At 42.3% G+C, this 20561-nt stretch overlaps 1 protein-coding gene across 1 annotated transcript in view; it reads left to right on the top strand.

Annotated features, from left to right (window-relative positions):
* The first annotated feature begins 1550 nt into the window (after nt 1-1550).
* Pip5k1b (phosphatidylinositol-4-phosphate 5-kinase type 1 beta) overlaps nt 1551-20561 on the top strand; it is a 146110-nt gene continuing 127099 nt past the window's right edge. Inside the window, exons 1-2 of the mRNA XM_051146270.1 lie at nt 1551-1628; nt 4851-4919. Coding sequence (XP_051002227.1) covers nt 4851-4919 — 69 coding nt within the window. The 5' untranslated portion in view covers nt 1551-1628. The remainder of the gene's footprint in view (nt 1629-4850; nt 4920-20561) is intronic.

Below are 20561 nucleotides of genomic sequence, written 5' to 3'. Positions count from 1 at the left end.
TTACGAGTTTTCCTTGGGAGAACTAGAGAAAACAGAATGGCAGTAGTTGACCAGTAATTGGTGTTGTAGACATTAGAAGTAAGGAAATTGATGTTAGTCAGAGTATACATAATTTAAATTAATTCAATAACAGTATAACGGGAAACATTATGGCCATAACATTTAAAATGTAAGTAAAATGGATGGTTTTCTAACAAATTACAAATTACTAAAATTTGTCCAGAGTAAAGTTACAAATTCCAAGAGTTGAATAATTATAGAGCAAAATACCCTGAAGACTTCCATTTTCTGAAATGCATCAGTTCCTTAGTACGCAAGCCTTATAACAAAGCATCCAGTGTCCCTCTAAGTGTATACTTAAGACCTTGTGCAGAGCACAACTGCAGTGGGTTCATGAATACATTGATGATGTCATGTCCAGGAGACACCTGGTTACTCCACAACCTCTGACTCTTACTATCTTTCTGCCCGCCCCCCCCCCACTTCCATGATATCCCCTGAGCTTTTGGGCATGGGTGAGCCCAATGTATCAATAGGTGTCCCATTTGGGATGCCCATAGTCACTTAATCTCTACTAAACAGTTATTTTTAAATATTAATAGGTAGATGATAGAGATAGATAGATAGATAGATAGATAGATAGATAGATAGATAGATAGATAGATAAGATAGATCTCACTACTGGTAATAGCAAGTGGAAGTGTATGTTTGTGTATGTGTGTGTACATTTGCACACTTGTGCATGTGTGTATGTGTGTGTGTACGTGTGTACAAGTAACAAGCATAGGGGAGATTGTTTTCATAGCAATGCAGCAAGTTGTTGACATTGATTATTCTAGGGATATATAAATGTAAAACCTGATTAATTTTTACTTTATATCTATCTACAACCTGAACTTGAGTATGATCCAGGCGTGGCGGCACAGACCAGCCATTACAGATACTCAGGAAGCTGAGGTAGGAATATTGCAAGTTCAAGGCTACCTGAGAAACTTAGTTCCATCGTGAAGTGCTTGCCTGGCACACATGGTAGTGGGGTTCATTCTCTAGTGTTGAGGGAAAAATGATTACAGTGAGCCAGTATCTCCTCTATACTAAACTTAGTTATAGCCAAAGTTTGTGGAAGTCTTGTTTGCAGTATATCATCTAAGCAACGCTAACAAAAATTGATTTCTCATAGAACTAAAGCTGAAGGATGTTTGCGCACATGTCAAGAGTCCTCTATGGAAACTAATAGGGGAATGTCGGCCCAGTCTCTGTGGCTTGAGTGGATGCTTTTATCAGTTGGCGACTCTGCTCTAGAATCAGATCATGCCGTCCTTTGCTTCGGCAAGTAGGGACTTCCAAGTTAAGTTGGATGCTACCTTAGTTAGTACACATTGGGTCCTGTGGTTCGTCCTCTTGCTATCCATGTTGTCGCGCCTTCATGTGAATCCCTTCCTTTATTCTCACCACTCCACCCTAGAACCACATCTGATTCTTTGAGGGAGAGGCAGTATGGATAGCAGTAAATCCTGACCAGTGGTTTCTTCTCTAACAGGAACCGAGGGGGGACAAACGCAGTGTCAACGATGACGAGGCCAACCATCACCACCAACTACAGATGACTTGCCATTTTATTTACAAAGGTAAGAAAATGTATTCTATATTTCTAATTAATCCTGGCAGATGCTCTATTGAGACATTAATTTTTCTTCTGTATCTTTATCTTCCTACCTAGTTCCTTACGTTTAACTTTGACCATATCAAATTCCAAACAAACGTCAATCAAACGGGACATAGACAAATTTGAATATCTGTCTGTGTGTGGAGGGCAACACATGGTAGGGGTGGAAAATGCCATGAATTATGACACATGGCTAATTTTTAATCACCTTAAAATTCTCCTTATATTTAAACAAATACTTGGAGAATACAGCAAAGTATTAAAAAGAATGCCGAGTGCATTTACAATACTTTTCAATATCTACCCTTCTTTCTTTTGTAGAAATAGTATGACTATAATGTTGTTATCTATGTTTATCTTGGCTTATGCACTTACACGTATTCCTTGTACTCAGTGCAGAAACATAAGAAGCCTAACCCCACAGTGAGTAACCCCACTGTGCTCAATTAATAGTCCTCTGTGGTGCTGGGTTGGTGCTTACCCTCACCTTTGCAAGGTCTAAAATCAGCAGGGAGACTGGCCTCTGGACATACCTGTGGGTGATCAATTATCTTGGTTGCACTGACTGAGGTGGGAAGACTGGCCACTGTGGGTGAGATTTTTCATGTTCCCTGAGTAATGTTTCTGGAATATATAAAATAGAGTGAGCTAAGCACGGGCAAGTAAGTTTTTGCTTTCTCCGCTTGCTGCCGACACAAAGTGAGAGGCTGCTTCAGGCACCTGTGCCTTGATTTCCCTGCAGTGATGGGCTGTACTTTGAACTAAAATAAGAACCTTTCTCCCTTAAGTGGCTTTTGTCATTGTAGTTTAGCACAGACAGGTAAGAGCCTGTCCCCAAGCGTTTCATTCACCTCCTTTACTTGGATATCCCTAGTTGATACAACTTTTGTCACACATCACTCTATAATTAAATGAAATCTCAAATATTAAAAAAAAAAACTAATAAACAACTTGAACCTTTAGGGGTGATTAAGTTGGAATATCAACAAATATTGATCAGTGATTTCTTTTCTAACAGGATGGGGGCAGGCGGGCAGAAGCACTATCAACACTGTGTTGGGTATCCATCTGGTATTTTGATAGGACAATCTCAAAATTTTCGTATCACTAACGTCACCCATCACTACCATGGCCCTCATTTATATGTTTTGTGCTTCTCAAAAAGAATTTAAATGAATGGAATATGGTGGCCTATGTTTCTCGACTCCTTCCTTACTGTCAAGTCAGGAGTGGTTTACAAAGTGATGAAAAACACTTTCAGACTCTGTGCTCACCACCCTTCATTCATGCCGATTAGTCCATTTCCCAGAGGTTGTTTCTCAATCTCCCGCAGAGCGCCTGTTGAAGTGTTTCCATTTTCAAAGCTGAGGGTCTGAGAAGTGCCACTGCTCAAGTGGCATTCTTCAGGGAGGTTGTCCTTGGCTCTATTGAGCAACTGAAGGTTGGTTGGCTTTTTATCCTGACCTGATATTATGAAGCTTTTCAAGCATTTTAATTTTCCTAGCATTTTATTCAGAACCCATACAAGTACTATTCTGAGGAAACTGGAAAACATTCAGTTCCTCTTTAAACAAATAACGCAGATGTTCTGTGAGACAGATGTCTTTGAAGACTCCAATCCTAATGTGTACAGGTTGAACCGACTCCATCCAAAGGCTCAGCGGCTGAGGCGGGTTGAGTGTGGGAGCAGTAGACATGGTGAGGTGGTCTCATCTACGTCCTTATGGCCTGAGTCATGTCGGACACATGACATCAGGGGTGAACTCAGTTCTTTAGTTTAGGTGCAGAGGAATGGCTGGCTAATTCTTTGGTACTTCAAATACTGAACTTATTAAAAGTCCAGGATCCAAAGGCTTATAAGAAAGTCAATAGATCTATGTTTCCTTGTGGTATTAAATGACCTTTGGGTAATTTAAGATCCTGAAGTAATCTTGGGATAGAAGGTAATTTGCAAAGAGTAAACAGTGTACAGAAAGGGAGAGACCCTAGATAAGTCTCCACCAGCCTCTCCCCTCTACGGTCAGAGATCTACAGGAAAGAAGAGGCAGAACAATTTTAAGAGCCAGAAGTGGTAGATGACTCTAAGGAGAGAGCATCTTCCAACCCAACAGGACTGGTCCATATCTGAGTCACACATAAGACCCCCACAGGTTCAAACCAGAAGCTCAATACTGAAAGAGAGTGGACACAAAATTCCACCCTATCCAAGATGCTATTTGCAATTGGTTCCTGATGGGAAAGTGAAAATTGAAATTAAAATGAGGAGAGCCCTTATTTGACCTGACAAATTATCAAAGGTAGTAATCGTTGCTCAATGAGAGATGATCCCACTCATTCCAAATATGGCTGAGTGGGTACAGACTTCCTGGAAGGCAGTTTGTTGGTAAGTCAGTAAGAGCTTTAGAGTGTTAACACGCTACTATGACTTAGTCATTCCAGGAACTGAGTCCAAGATAACATTGATATTGCACATATAAGATATAAGCATATATAATTATCGCATTATTTGCAGAAGCAAAATTTCTGAGCCACCTCAATAAAATCCATCAATATTAGCCTTATTAACTAAAGTACTGACACACAATTGGATTCACTCAGTGTTGTCTCCTTGCACCTAAGAGAAAATATTCTTTTTCCAGTGAGGATTTTTTTAAATCATAAAAGGGACACATGCTTATTATGTCAATGTTCATTGAAAACACAAAGATGGATTTTATCATTTTTCATACCAAGATGCACATGTCAAAAGGTAGAGATGAATGTGCTGAAATGGGACTCATGGACTTGCTTGCTTGAGAGAAGTAGCATTGTGAGTGGGTTTGTGTGTGTGGCTGGGCCCTCAGCATTCTAGTTCATAATTTCGGTGCTTTCCAGATACTTCTACAGTGAGCTCTTACAACCTGGAGCAAAATAAATTTTAAATAGCTTTTAACAGGAAATCAACCCACATGAGAAAGGTCTAGGCCTTCTACAGCTTCTTTCTTCAGTCTTACAAAGTTAAGTACACTCGCAATGAGCACTCTTGGATTTTCTTTGTCCCTCCCCCCGCCCCCTGCCCCCACCATCTGCCTTTCTCTGAAACAGTGCCAGTGACAGCAACAAAAACAATGTGTAATATATATTTTGTTCTTTAACAGCATAACGAGCAGTCAGATTTCAGATGGAAGTGTTTTCTCCTTTGCAGATGTCGTCAACAGCTGAAAATGGAGACACGGTACCTGGAAAACAAAACGAAGAAAAAACCTACAAAAAGGTGAGTTTTTTAAAAAACTTACTTCAGCAAGTAGGAGCACTCGCTGCTCTGCTGTTTGTCAGGCTGATGGTGTTAGGTCTTTCCTTCCTCTAAAGCAGTTTACTTTAGCAGTTTACTATCCTACCTTCTCCTGTATTCTATGGAAATGAGCAAAGACTTGGAGGCGGAAATGACAAAACATATCATCGAATGATGGAAATGGTCGGAAGCCTGCCAGGGCTCTGACTGTTGTCGAGAGAGCTGCTCGCTTTTCAGAACAGCTAGGGGAGAATTGATGTTTTTGTCTATCCAGTTACTAGAAGTTGCCCGTGTCCCCACCATCACGTCTTCCTTCTCTCTCAAAGGCAGCAGTGGCTGGCAGGGCCAGGTTCTAACACTACAAACCCCCCCCCCCCCGCCTCAATAATGTAACGTGATTTTTAAATTTTATTTTAAAGTTAGTTGATCAGCAACCTTAATGTTCACTAGCCTGAACTCTTGGTTGACATATAAAATAGCATATTTAGGGTCTAGGGCTTAGGGCATGGCTGTCTTTGAGAGACAGCCTTCTGCACATCCCAGTTACCAGATGAAGACAGGTGAGGGGAGACAGTTAGGTTTCTGACTTTCTTCTTATTATTCTAACAAAGAGACTCTCAGTGGTTTGTGATATTCTGTGTCTAGCATATGAATCCTTTAATTGACTCACTGCAAAATACTAAGTACTTTCTGTCTTTAAATTTTTTTTTTTTTTTTTTAACGGTATAAATTGCTGTCACTCTGTTCCTTTTTTGAATCCTCTAAGATTTCGTATCTTTAGTCCATTTCCCACAGGCCTCTTTTTCTGGGCTTCTTACCAGAGCATCTTCTTACCAAATGTGTCTTACCACTCTCTGGAATTGATAATTTTTGACTCTTACCAATCAAGCTAATGTTAACATCATTATTGGATAAAATATGTCCCTCATCACCACTGTTTTCACTTCTCAGTTAACCTTATACAGTAGACCTTTTAAAAGCTCTTGCCTCCTGCTCCCTTGGGATGGCAATATTTGTGTATTGTAGATTTGCTGTATCCTATATTTTCTTTCTACTTGCTATTCTCTGATGGACAGGTAGTGGGAACTTTTCTCAAGATGTCAGCTCTGACCGTGTATTCGGGTCATGAGTCTCTGTGAAGCTTTGCTTTCTTAAGTGCTATTCTCCTGCAGATCCCCTTAACTCGTCTTTTCTACTCAGAGAAACCTAGAAATGTAAATATGGAGATTGGCATCTACAGTGAAGATGGGGTCAGGGAGAAGATGCCTCAGGGTGAAGATGAAAGAATTTCAGAATGGCCAGGCAGTGGTGTCATACACCTTTAATCCCAGCACTCTGGAGGCAGAGGCAGGTGGATCTCTGAGTTTGAGGCCAGCCTGGCCTACAGAGCTCAGTTCCAAGACAGCTAGGGCTACACAGAGAAACCCTGTCTTGAAATAAAAGAAAGAATTCCAGAATGTCAGGTCTTATAAACTTTGTGTATCCAGCCAAAGACAGTGATGCCAATGCTTACGTTTAGACATGAGTGGATAATTAGTTGTGTCTTCTTTACCCAATAAGCATAGGAACGGTGTACAGACACTTAGTGTGCCAGCCTGTCGTTACTTTAGGTCAGCTTCAGGAAGTATCCTCAGTCAGCAGCAAAGTGCACAAGATTCTGGACTGAAATCCTTTGTCATATGAACATAATAGAAAGACTATGGTCATGACACCTCGGTGCTTTCCCAGTGTGCCCTGGTCCAAAATGTAGCAACACTGGGAGGATCTACAATCAATGAGCATTGGACTCCGTGAGGTTGAGAAAGTCATAAAAGGTGCTGTAATCATTCCTACGTACACCAATGTTTTAAGAAACACAATAGTGTAGGGATCATTTGGTAATATGATTATTGAAAGGAGTATAAGAGATGCAGCGATAAGCCTTTAATCAGTGTGGTACTGATGGTACATAGCACACAGGGAACACTTGATGAGAACACGAAAGTTATACTTTGTAAATGTACAGAGATGTAGGAAATTATGCCTGCTACCCCACTTCCGGCTCTAGGAGTATGTAAGGCTGCCTTGCACTCCACTAGATTTATCTGTAACTGAAGGGTCCCTCTTAGTTATGAAGTTCTGACGCAGCATGGATCTGCTTAGTAAAGAGCCCTGGTGACCCATCCTTTCATATGCATACATATGTATATAATATATATATATAATTTTTATTTTTTATATTTTATTCACAGTACATCCTGATTGTTACCCCCTCACTCATATCTTCCGATTCCCACCCTCCATCCCTCTTCCACCCTATTCCCCTCCTCTAATCCTCTGACAGGGTGTGCCCTCCTCCCCCGCTATCTGACCACAGCCTATCAGGCCTCATCAGGATAGCCTGCATTCTCTTCCTCAGTGGGCCTACAAGGCCACCCCATCAAGGGGAAGTGAACAAATTTCAGGCACCAGAGTTCATGTCATAGTCAGTTCCCACTCTTCATTCCACCCCCCACAACCGTGAAGAGTGAGCTGTCCATTGGCTGCAGCTGAACAGGGCGTTTAGGTTCTCCATGTGCATTGTCCTTGGTTAGTGCATTAGTTTGTGCAGGCCCCCTGGGTCCAGATCCTCCAGCCTTGATGGTCTCCTTGTAGAGCTCCTGACTCCTCCTGGGGTCCTTCCATCCCCCCTACTCTTCCATGTGATTCTTAGAGCTCTGCCCAAAGTCCAGTCCTGATCTCTTTCTGAATGGAGTCTCTCAGATAGCTTTATCTCAAGACCTAGCTATACCACTCCTGGGCATATACCTGAAAGATGCTCCACCATACAACAAAAGGACATTTGTTCAACTCTGTTCATAGCAGCTTTATTCATAATAGCCAGAATCTGGAAACAGCCTAGATGTCCTTCAACTGAAGAATAGATACAGAAATTGTGGTACATTTACACAATGGAATACTACTCAGCTATCAAAAACAAGGAAATCATGAAATTTACAGGCGAATGGATGGAACTAGGAAAGATCATCCTGAGTGAGGTAACCCAGACCCAGAAAGACACATATGGTATATATTCACTTGTACGTGGATATTAACCCAACCCACTCTCTCTTTCTTTCTTTCTTTCTTTTTTTTTTTTTTTTTTTTTTTTTTTTTTTTGACCCACTCTTTCTTATGGCTGAAAACAACCCAGGTTAAGGACATCTCCCTCCCCTAATCTACTGCCAGGGCAAGAAACACCCCAGAAGAGTCTAGAAAGGCATTTCCATTCACTGGGAGAAGTGAAAAACAAAGGTAGGGCTCTGAGGTGGTGAGAGAAGCCACTGTAAATTAGTATTAAGCAGTTGCCTTGGGCTTTCTGTACTGGCCTCCAGATCAGGTGGGCAGCGGCCAGCAGCGCTCAGCTTCACCATGTCACAATTTCTATGTGTTTTAGGGGAACAGCCAGTGTTCTCTAACTCTCTGTCAGTGTCTTGATCATTTGCATATGATTGCTGAGCTGGCTGCTTTTGGTTCTTCCAAACACCCATTTCGCTAATCTATTATCAATTCTTGGCAAGCCCAGGAGGGTTAATGTCTTCAACTAAGGGTAAAACAGGTTGGGTTTTAACTGTGTAAAACAAACATGTTGCCCATTAAGGCAGGCACTAATAGATGCCTCTCTGTGTTTACAGAGTCTAGGTTTTCCACTCAGTTAATTTGCTGAATGTCTTCCGCCAGCGTTGTAAACACATAAGCCTCCAGGAGCCAGGCAGGAAGCAGATTTTTGCTATAACTATGGGAACTATCGTAAGGATACACTCCTTCCTTTGGGGGTGGGTGCCATTGAGCTAACAGCTATGCATAAAAAAAAATTGCATCCCAGTCTGTCATATAATTTCATTTTTTAGGAAACAAATACAGAACTTGATGTCAAATCTCCCAAAGTTCTTAACCATCAACTAATTCAAAAGGTTGTTTTTACGTTCACTCTGAGAAAACAAACAAACATGCCAGTACAACCTTTCTCACCTTCAAATTGCAACTAGTTTGCAAAGTAACACATTCTTGCTATAAGAAAATGAAAGAGGAAAGAAAAGCCAGCAAAAGAAACGCCTTTGAGAACTTGTCTCTGCTTCTCAAGACTGTACAGTGTGAGAGAAATATAAACTGCATGACAAAAAATTTAAGTAATGACCCAAATCAGTATTAACTGCCAAGACAAATGGCAGGCATTTTGCTTAATCACCACAAGTCCCAAGTAGCTGGAAGCTCACTGTTGTCTTGCAGACTCTGGCAGCTTCCAAGCTGGGAGAGTAATTTCTTGTTTATTTACCTTCTGTCACTCCTTAAAGGGCTATGCCTTCTAATTTGCTTAGTTGCCTAGGTAGTGGTGTCTGATGAGCATGGCACACACTTGGATGAGGGTGACTTGCTGAAAGCACAGGAAAGGCTAATTTGAACTCTCAGCCCAGTGTTGGTATTTGGGGCACATACATAGCCTGTCATAGTGTGGGGTTGACTGAGTCGGCCTCGGGATGGTGTAAAGGTTTGAACTTTATGTTTCAGCCCAGTGTTGTCCTATAGAACTTTCTGGAATGGTTGAACTATTCGATAGGCTGCACCAAGTCTATGACAATAAGATTCATGAGGTTGTTAGGTGGCAAGCATGTCTGAGGAACTTCATTTTTATTGATGTAATTGTTAGTATTGAGGTTTTGGATTTTTTTAAATGTATTTTGATTGTATTACCCTCCCCCATTTCCTTTTCTTACCTCTTTTCTGCTGCATCTGGAACCCTTCTTCCCAACACTTTTCTTTCCTAATTTATGTCTTTTTTTAAAAATAGCCTATTGAGTTTAAGTAGGGTTGCATGTGTGGGTTATTTCCTGCATCGTGCGCAACTTTCCAGTGGCCAGACTGTTGAGCAAAAGCCACTTCTACCATTAACTCACAATAGCTAGCTCCTCCTGGAGAGGTGAGAGTCTCCTGTGCCCTTCCCCCAAATGTGTTGGAATGTTGAAAGCTCCATGTTTTTCTTGTGCAGATAACCACAGATACTGTGAGTTCATGGGTGCAGTCTCCATGTCACGGTCAGAAGACAGCAATTCATAGCTGTCCTCTCTGTTTTTCAGATCTACATTTTTTCCCCCTTCTCTCTGAGCCTGGGACAGGATCAGGATTTGTGTGTGTGTGTGTGTGTGTGTGTGTGTGTGTGTGTGTGTGTGTGTGTGTGTGTTTGTCTGTGTCTGTGTGTGCGTGCGCGCGCGCACGTGCATGACACATATATCCCTTTGAGGCTTTACACTCCTCTGGGCTATGGGATTTTGACCACATTTACAGTTCAGGAATTCTCTCCTGTATAACAGGCTCCCAATCCAATCAGAATGTGGTTAGTTATCCCCATGACAGTGGTGCCATTATTGCATCATTGGGCACATCTTGCTGGCAGGTCAGTTTGTAACATGCAGGGTCCACCACTACTACAACCACTGATGACCTTTATAGGCTAGCAGGCTGAGGGAATCTTTGTTAGTAAGCTCAAAGCTTAAACGGGTATCTGTTGGTTACCATAATGGATGTCGCAGTTATAGGCGCTAAGGAGCTGGGATACTGTTGTAGAGAACAGTGATAGGGTGTGATAGCTGTACACACCTAACAGCTGTACAAGGTGCGTGTGGTCAGGGGGCTGTGGCACCACTGCTTTTCTATTCAAGGAAACAAGAGTTGGACATAAATTAAAGTAGGAGAAGATGGGAGAAAAATTTTTCTAATACAAGTTCTTTCATGAAGTCAAGGCTAGCCTCAAATTCACAATCCTCCAGCCTCTGGCTCTTTAGTGCTGCGATTTCAAGAGAACATGGCCATCCTCAGCAAGAAGAACATTTTTTTTCTCATTAATTACTTTATTCATTCACTTTATAGCCGGGTGAGGTGGCACATACCTGTAATCCCAGAACTCTGGGAGGCAGAGGCAGGCAGATCTCTGTGAGTTCAAGGCCAACCTGGTCTACAAAATGAGTCCAGGACAGCCAAGGCTACGCGGAGAAACTTTCTCTCGAAAAGAAAGAAAGAAAGAAAGAAAGAAAGAAAGAAAGAAAGAAAGGGGGAGAATTATTCTCTTTACATCCCAATTCCAGTTCCCTCCCACCCTCCTTTCAAACCTTTCCCCTGTTCCTTCCCCAGCACATCAAGTCCCATCAGGACTAAGCACATCTTCTTCTACTGAGGCAGACAGGGCATCCCAGCTAGGGGAAAGTGAACCAAAAGCAGACAACTGCATCCATGTCAGAGACAGCCCCAGCTGCACTTGCTAGGGAACTTACATGAAGATCAAGCTGCCCATCAGCTACATATGTGCAGGGAGCCTAGGTCCAGTCCATACATGCTCTTTGGCTGGCGGTTTAGTCTCTGTGAGCCCCCATAGGCCTACATTAATTGACTCAATTGCTCTTCTTGGGTTCCTCTATCCTTCTCCCAATTCTTCTACAAGATTCCTTGAGCCCTGCCTACTGTTTGGCTGTGGGTTTCAGCGTCTATTTTGATCCACGCCTGGGAGGAGAGTCTAGGCTCTTGCTAGGCTTCTGTCTGCAAACATAGAAGAACATCATTAATAGTGTCAGGGGTTGGCACTTTCCCATGGGGTAGGTCTCAAGTTGGGCCAGTCATAGGTTGGCAAGAAAAATATTTTTCTGAAAAACATCAAAATGAAGACTTACTGAAAGTTTTTGACCCAAGTGACTATCAGAATTTTCCTGGTACTAGTGAAGGATATTGGTGTTGTTTAGGGGATTTATGACCAGGTAAGAAACTTAGAAACAAGCAGAAAGCAGGGAATGAATCCGCAGGGATAGGCAACACTTGGGAAAGATAATGATGTCAGAGATCCAACTCCATGCATTTTTTTTTTTTTTAAGACAGGGTCTCATTGTGTAGCCTGGAATTCGCTATGTAGACCAGGCTGACCTTGAACTCAGAGAGATCTGCCTGACTCTTAACTCCAACTGCTGGCATTAAGGAAATATGCCACCATAACTGGCCTCTGTATTTTTCTGTAAAGATTTATTTTTACATATGAGTGTCAGCACTGTGTGCATGTGTACCACATGCAAGCCTGAAGGCTTCATAGGACAGAAGAGGATGTTGAATCCCCTCAAACTGGTGTAATAGACAGTTGTGACCCACCCAGTATGGGTGCTAAGAATCAAACCCAATTCCTCTGCAGGAGCAGCAAGTCCTTTAGTCACAGGGCCATTTCTACACACACACACACACATACACACACAGGCCTCTATATTTTAAATGTGATGAAACGAATTAATTTTATCCCTCCCAAACCAACAGATGGCAGGATGGCTGAGTGACATGTCCCCTCACCTAGCAGTTCTTTGCCAGAGAGATGACTTGAGTCACCACCCTTGCCTGACGTTGTGATCTCCCACTTGGAATTGAAAGAGTTGCCCAGCCACCTGAACGTGTGCTACTGTAGGAAGTGTTTGTTGTAGTCCTTTGCCTTTCTGTCCCCATCGCCTCACCTCTGTACCCTGTGTCCATCCAGCCTACTTCTCCTTTCTAGGTCTGCCCACAGCAACCTTCCTCCCCTCAGAGACTGAGTTCTGGTGACTACAGGCTCCAGTGGGAGGGGGGGAGGGAGAGCCAGAAGTCTCCTGCTTTTGATAGCAATGAGTCTCTAACCAATTTGCACCGTGTCTGGTAGGAAACTGACAGGCTAGGACACACATAGGGTAGGAGGCCTTGGCCCAAGTGCTCCTATTTCTTTCATCTTCTGTCCTGTTTTTCAAGACCTTGGTTTTGTCGCATTGCAAAGCGTCAGCCAGTTTTCCTGTCCATGGAGCAGGCAGTGATGAGGGGGGAGTAGAGATGCCTGGCCCTTACCACATTTACAAGGACAGACAGCTTTCATTACCTTATAAATATGAGTAACTTAATGGCCCAGAGACACTTTGATCCAAATCAAAGTAGTTGTTCAAGCATAACCTCCTTTATCTAGTCTTTATGAAGGCACACAGCTGCCACTGGAGAACTCTGGAGTCAGGATCGCAAATTGGAGGAAGACACATCTGTATGTACTTGGTTCATACATACTTAGTTTGGATTCATATGATTATACAACCTATTCAAAACTTGAATAAGTCCTTGTCATCACTGGTAGGGAAAAGAGCTGGTCTGTGGTCTCATGCCCTGATCACTCTTTCTTTCCTTTGATTCTAGAAAGCCATCCCACTTCCCTAAAAGCAGCAAACTTACCCCTTATCCTGGGCGCCTGCCCTCTTCAGCTTGGCTTGGACACCTGTGTATGTGTACTGAGCATCCACAGTTGCCATAAACAGCAACTACATGGGTCTCTAGAAAGAAGGTCTCTGGCGTGTTGAGCATGACTTAGTCAGAAATTGTGTTGACTGGAGAACATGTAAGGTGTGGAGACATTTTTACTTCTCGCAGCTTGGGAAATGGTGCTCTTAGCTACGTAGCGATAGAGGCCCAGGACATTGTGTCCTAAGATGTCCAGGACAGACCTGTCAAAGCATCATCTAAATGTTAATAGGACTTGGGCCTAACCAAACTCAGCCTTTAAAGAGGAGGGTGGGTGTGAGGCCTTATCTGCTGACGCTAGTCCGTAATCCTAGGCATTTTTTTTTCCATTGATCTATGTCTTCATTTTCTTCATTCATAAAGTATAATGGATATATGCCCTGACTGTTCCACAGTGCTGTAAAGATCAAATGATTTAACATATGTGAACACAGCTGGATAAAGTAGAATGCTAATGAGTGAAGTCACAGTATTTGTTAATGAGAGTAAGATCCCTCCACTGTGATCTCCACATTCATCTACAGGAACAGCAAAGTGGCCGTGTGACTGCCAGCCTCAGGACTAGACTCATAGAAATGGTTGCTTAGCGTCCTGAGGACAGTTGCCGTCAGCCTGGACCTGGGACGAGGAGTGGGGAGTGTTGGATACTGTCCTTCCCCGTAGCAGTGGCTTATGAAATAAGATGCAAAGATGAGCTGTAATAGTGGACTGCCACTGGGATTTTAAAAATTGAACAGCAAGGAGGGAGGGACAATAAGTAAATAATCATGTCAGATTGACAAGCATGAGTAATGATAAACCATTGTCTCCCTCCTCACGTGGTACACACCTCACCCCAGACCTCTCAGCTTCTATAATACATGTTTTCAAATATTCCTGTATTACTTTCATCAAGATGTCACATATCATTGAGCAGCAGCGTCAGAGAGAACCCACCAGGGAAGCAAGCCATCTTGTCAGTCTGTTTTTCCAAATTGGTCACTGGAAGGTGGCTGCTTTCTGCATTCGCATTGGAGGAGGTCCTGGAGTGCTTGAGTGTGCTCCATCTCTGCCTTTCAATCACCAGTGCTCCATCTTTGATCCCCAGTCCCAGGAAACGGTACATGCTAAGTTTATAATCTGCTATAGGGCAACAGCCACCACAACGTAGTTGTGTTTGATACTTGAACAGGACGGTGTCTGGGATGTTTCTGTTTGTGTGTCCAGACTCTGTTGGCACTGTTGTTGCTGCTCACAGTGAACGAGGAGTTGTCATTGCTTTCTAATGCAAAGACAGAATATACTGCCTCCTGCATGGCGTGGTCAAGGGTTCCCATCTGACCAGCAGACCTCCTTGCCCCAGGCCCATGGCTTGTCCATCTTTGTTTGTCCCACTACAGATTTTTTTTTTTTAAAGAGGTCACATAGGAGAACATCAAAAATTTCCAAGGCTAGAATTCTGGATTCTGAAAAAAGAGGACCAGAAACATAAGTTGAGTTTTAGTCTTTTAAGTACTTAATACTCAGAGGATACTCATCACAGTGTGTTTATTTAGAGGTTTGCTGTTATGTGGTGCATTGGCTACTGGAATAACTTTTATTTTGTTCCATTTAGTTTATGCTATCAAAAAGTCCTTTTTCTTTGATGAATAAAAGCATATGATAGAAGCAATTTTTAAAAAACTAAGCTGATAAGACCACTAACCTTGTCTGCTGTATGCCTGATACAATTCTTAGCAGTATAGAACTATTCTTTTTATCTTCATGGGTGTGGGGGGGGGCAAGGGGGGAAGAATTCAGTAAGGGTGTCAGAGAGATAGCTCAGTGGGTTAAGGCACTTGCCACCAAGTCTGGGACCCACTTGGCATGAGAAGAGAACTGATTCTTGAAAGTTGTCTTTTGACCTCCACATATGTACTATGGCATGTGTGTAGACACATATGCACATACACAACCATGAATGCATGTGGGTGTGTACACACACTCGTGCACATGTACGAGTACACACACACACACACACACACACACACATATGAACAATATAATTTTTAAAGAACCCAGTGAGAAGCTCTGCTTGGCTTTCTGTTTTCATGAGTCCTTGAACTCACACAACTATGCACTGAAAATATTTAGGGAGAAATATTTCATCTGTGCTGAAAATGTAGATGGGAAAAAATGGTTCAGAGAGGTTAAGTCACTAGTGGCAGAATAAGGTGTCTAACCCTGACAGTGTCCAGAGTCTGCCACACTCCCTACACTAAGGTCTGAACACTGTGTCCGGAGAGTGGTGCTGCCAGTGACATTAGGATGGCCATGCTCAGCCATGTGTGGTGGTGTACATCACATCTTTAATAGCTCTCATGGGAAGTTGAGGCCAGAGGAATGCAAGTTCAAGGGTTGCGTGGTCCTTAGAGTGAAACTTTGTCTTAGAGGAGGTAAATATATATATATTTTTTTTTAAATATAATACATATGTATAATATTACCTACATCCAGCATCCATTCTTCTATATATTCTAAATCATCTCCACTTCCTGAAAACATACAAATACCAAGTAGATACTATGCCAATGACTGCTGCGCTGTACTGTTTGAGGGAACAAGACAAGGGAGAAATATCCACATTTTCAGTCCAATGAAATATTTCTCCCTAAATATTTTCAGTGCATAGCTGTGTAACTCGTGAAAACATAAAGCCAGGCAGAGCTTCTCATAGTGTTCTTTAAAAACTACATCGTGTGTGTGTGTGTGTGTGTGTGTGTGTGTGTGTGTGTGTGTGTGTAAACACATGCCATAATGCATATGTGGAGGTCAAATGACAATCTTCATATATACGTATATGTATGTTGCATATATGTGTGTGTATGTATTTTGTTTATATGTATGTATATAGTCTTTCTGAATTATTCACTGCAATAACAGAAACTAATGACACAAATAAACCTGGAAATTCTGATTTGGGAAAAAGACAATACTCCTGAGAAATTATAAAACCACATTTTTCCCTGTTTCAATAGTCTCAAAGCCAATTTCCCTATTCCAAAGTGTGTCTTACCTTAATACAGAATCCAAACTATAGCCAGGAGGATAGCTTTTTCTAGAAAATAGTAATGTTCCAGTAATTTAAAAATGAGAGATAAATATATTTTCAGGACATTTTGCAGAGTGCTGAAGATAAAAGGATAAATAAAATCATTCAAAATGTTTTTCTTGAAAGGAGCTCAGGATTGACAGTGAGTGGGGAGTGAAATCCGTTTGGCAGATGAGAACTACTTTAAATGAGAAAGTTGAGAGGAAAACACCTTTGAAAACCTAGTCAGCTGACAGCTAAGTGGATCCTCAGGTGTGATGGTTCACATTAATCTGCTAGAGGACGCAATGGGCAGGAAAGTGACTGCTCTGAGAGTTCCCCTGAGGGAATCAAGTTCTCCCAAATGAATGCCTACATTTGTGCTGAGTACAGCCCATCATCTGTTGGTCCCCTGTCAGTGACTTTCATTATACTCGAAAAGGAAAGGGAGCCTGTTTAGTCCTATGGTGGGCTTTGAGACATTCAGCACATCATAAAGAAGGAAGAGGACACACCTTGAATGTCTGTGAGTTTGAGACCCTGTCTAAGAAAAAAAGAAGGGAAGGAAGGAAGGAGAAAAGACGGAAGGGAAATGTCTTTCTGTGGAGACCTGAAAATTTAGACTCTCATTCTGCATGCTTGTATTTATTTATTTATTTTATTTTCACCCAACTCCAATGTATCAGGCAACTCTCAGCCACCACCCGCCCCCAGACACAATATAGGTTCCATTCAAGGGAAGTGTTGGCACTCCGTTGGGTCTTGTCACCTTGTTCCCTGGGCAGAGGGTGTGCTGCTCTCACAAGGTCCATGACTTCAGCCTCCTCAGGGAGCAGGAAAGCTTGCTCATGGAACAGAGAATTAAAATGCAAATGGTCTGGGTAATCTCCTAATTCCCCTGAGGTATGTTTTCATAGTGTGACCTTGTCATTTGTTGTGGGCGTTGTCTGGGCCTAGAATATAAAGGGCATTTGGTTAATCAGTTGACAAATATTTATTTAGCTTGGTTAGTGGTATGCCTTAAAGGTAAAGCAGAGGCCAAGAGAGTCATCGCCCTAAATAATGTTGTGATTGTTTTGATAAGAGGTAGGCCAGAAAAAAAAAATCAGGTTAATAAAATAACCACTTTTAATGATTACTGACATCTGATAAGAATAAAGGGAGTATATGAGGGCTGCTGCTGAGGCAAGGTATTCAGGGAACTCCTCTAAGGAGTTGGCGTGGGGGCTGCGACACTGGTGTGAGAGTGAAGCAGCTGAGAGAAGAGTAGGAGAAAGAACATCCTTGTCAGAGAGAATGGCATTTGCCAAGCCCTGGAGGCAGGAGGCAGCTTGGTGGATTCCAGGAACTAAGGAGAAGTTAGCGTGGTGGGGACTTCTGAGTGAGGTAAGTGTCTGCGTGGGGTCTGCAGACAGAGTTGTTGCAAGTGGGGAGGTGGTTGCCACTAGCATCTGATGACAGAGTTTCTGGGACACATCCTGAAATACGAACAGCCCTTCAGCACATTGGTCCAGAATGCCAACAGAGCTAAATTAAGATAAGGTATTGGTCTACCTAATAGACTGAGGGAGGGGAGGGGTTGATCTTGACTTGGGTATGGGCTGAGGAAGAGATCGGAATAGTTGGTGATCCCAACTATTCTAGCTCGAGTTCTAGAATTGTGCCACTGATAGAGATGGAGAAGGATATCTAGGGACAATGACATCTTTTAAACTTGGACAAGCTAGTTGGGTAATGCCAATAAGAAGAGAAGAGCCAATTAAGAAGTTGAAAATGTAGATTGGGAAGCCCATGAAACAGGCATGGAGGTTCAGCTTCAATTCATCAAATTGTAAGTCTACAGGAACTGGTGCTGCATTGATTTAAAAAAAAAAAAAAGGCTTTGTGACAGGAATGTTCTTATTTTGATATTTCCTCTGAAGAGTTATATAGACTAAGCATCCTTAAGGGCTTCAAAATCCAAAACTTTTTAAATTTTTTATTAATTCTTTGAGACTTTCATACATGCATACATGTATTTTTTTTTATAACATTCACCACCAAGTCCCAAACTTTCTCAGTGTCTACATAGCACTATCCTGGAACAAGAAGGCAGTTCTATGCTCTTTTGAGTCTATACTTGCTTTTCACACGTCTCCCCTCTCAAACAGCAAATATGGACAGTCGCTGACTTTGCTCCTTTCATTGCACAAGGGTGTCTATCAAGCTGCTGGACTGGAGAAACGGGCTGCTAGCCAATCCCATGTCTTGACTGGAAAGATAATGGGGAAGTCTTTGCTTAGACCAACATCTAGAAAGAGTGAAACCTTAGGAGACAGAGCTAGGATTCATTACTAAACTCTCCTACAAGGAGCAGTCAAATGGACTTAGAGATGACACGTGACCAGCGTCAACTTTCAAATGCCCTTGAAGTGACCCAGGAGAGAGGTAACCCAAATCATCATCACAGTTGACTTAAACAAAGTGAGGGAAGCCGCACTGAACTTTCTTTTTTTTTCTTTAATTGTATTATTCTTACTTTGTGCACGAGTGTGGGTATGTGTGTGTACAAGGCTGTGTGTGACAGCACACATGTGGAAGTCAGAGGACAATGTTCTAGAGTTAACTCCACTGTGAGTTCTGGGGACTCAGGTCATCAGCACCTCTGCCTGTTGAGGCATCTCAGTGGCCCTAAACTGAACCCTTTCTCTTTTTTTTTTTGTTTTTTGTTTTTCGAGACAGGGTCTCTCTGTGTAGCCTTGGCTGTCCTGGACTCGCTTTGTAGTCCAGGCTGGCCTCGAACTCACAGTGATCTGCCTGCCTCTGCCTCCCGTGTGCTGGGATTAAAGGCATGCGCCACCACGCCCGGCTCAAAGGACACTTGTCACGATTCAATCATTCAACGTGCAAGTTCTACCCTGCCTGACCTTCCACCCCCTTATAGCTCATCTCTAGTTGAAGATCTCAAATTGCAGACTTCAGACCACGTCCCCACAGAAAGTGTATGACAATTGTAGGATTAAGAACGGAGAGCTGCAGGCTGAGGCAATGGTGAAGGCAGGCAAATCCCAGGTAACCCCTTGGTATCCCCACAAGCTCAAACTTATGCAGGACACCTACCGTGAGTATAGAAATACTGTATTATGGCTCAAGTATTAAATCTACTCAGTAGGAAGAGACACTAAGTGGATGATATTTGGTCCTACAAATCCTAAGTTGCTTTTGTCCTTAATGGATGCCCCACTTGTGCCCCAGTGGAACTTAAATTCCAGAGGAGTAAGGACCATTGGAAACTGATTCAATGTGAATTCAGTACTTTATGGAGGCACAAATATGACAGCTACCCTCCCCATCCTAGCTCCCTGCTCAAAATTTGGAAATTCTGAACAACCTAAGACTCTGTTTTTCACCCGTGGTAATCTGTATCTTTGAGTATGAAAGAGATAAGTTATTTTCAAAAAATATTAGAAAACTGTCAAAAGCAAGTTGTTTGCGCATCCGTGACATCTTTTAAGAGCCATGTCCAGAAAGGGACTCTTTGGCTTCTTTCCCATTCATTAGGGAACTCTACTGGGCTTCGAGAGCTTTCCTTCCCCTCTGTCTCTGCCTTCACAGGGCCTGCCTGGCCTTCTGTGACAACAGAATTCTCCTGGCAAAGCTGGCGCCATCCTTTCTAAGCACCCAAAGTAGGTTGGATGAGGATGTGTGGTTCAAGACAGCAGTATGGGGCTGGGCAGGTGGCGAGAGGTAGGGGTGGGTGGGCAGCTTTGCTTTGCATACATTTTAAAGAAAACCATGAAAGTACTAAGCAGGGCAAATAGCAAGCCCCAACTTCCAGATTACATGGTTTTCTTTTTTTAGCTGTTAATTATTTGAAACAGAGGCAGATCAGTTAGTTCTACCATCTTCTTAATGCTGTATGTTTGGTGGTCTATTCGTCTGGGATGAAAACTAAGATCAGGTTTCAAATACAAAAAGAGCTCTAAAGCAGTGAGGTTGAACTGGAGAGCAAAACCAAACTCTGGGTCTCCTGAGAGTCAACCTCGTAAAAAGAAACCTTTTTCCCCAGGAAGTATTCACCATAATAAAAATGTCAGAAGTTTCCATTTCCTTTTGGAATTTAGGACATGCCAACTCAGTCTGCGTTGATGTTGATCTCTGTGCTTTTTATTCATTCATTTCTGAGCAAGTTTTTTTTTTTTTTTTTTTATAGCATGTTGCTATTTTTTAAATGTACGGTGTTTGTTGTTTTGGATTGCGTCAGTCTTGAATTGTTTCACATGTGTTCATAGATGTGTGGGAAT

This window comes from Acomys russatus, chromosome 5, assembly GCF_903995435.1.
Source record: "Acomys russatus chromosome 5, mAcoRus1.1, whole genome shotgun sequence".
Classification (NCBI taxonomy): domain Eukaryota; kingdom Metazoa; phylum Chordata; class Mammalia; order Rodentia; family Muridae; genus Acomys; species Acomys russatus.
The sequence above is the reverse complement of the archived record's forward strand: the minus strand, read 5'-3'. Positions and strand labels throughout refer to the sequence as shown.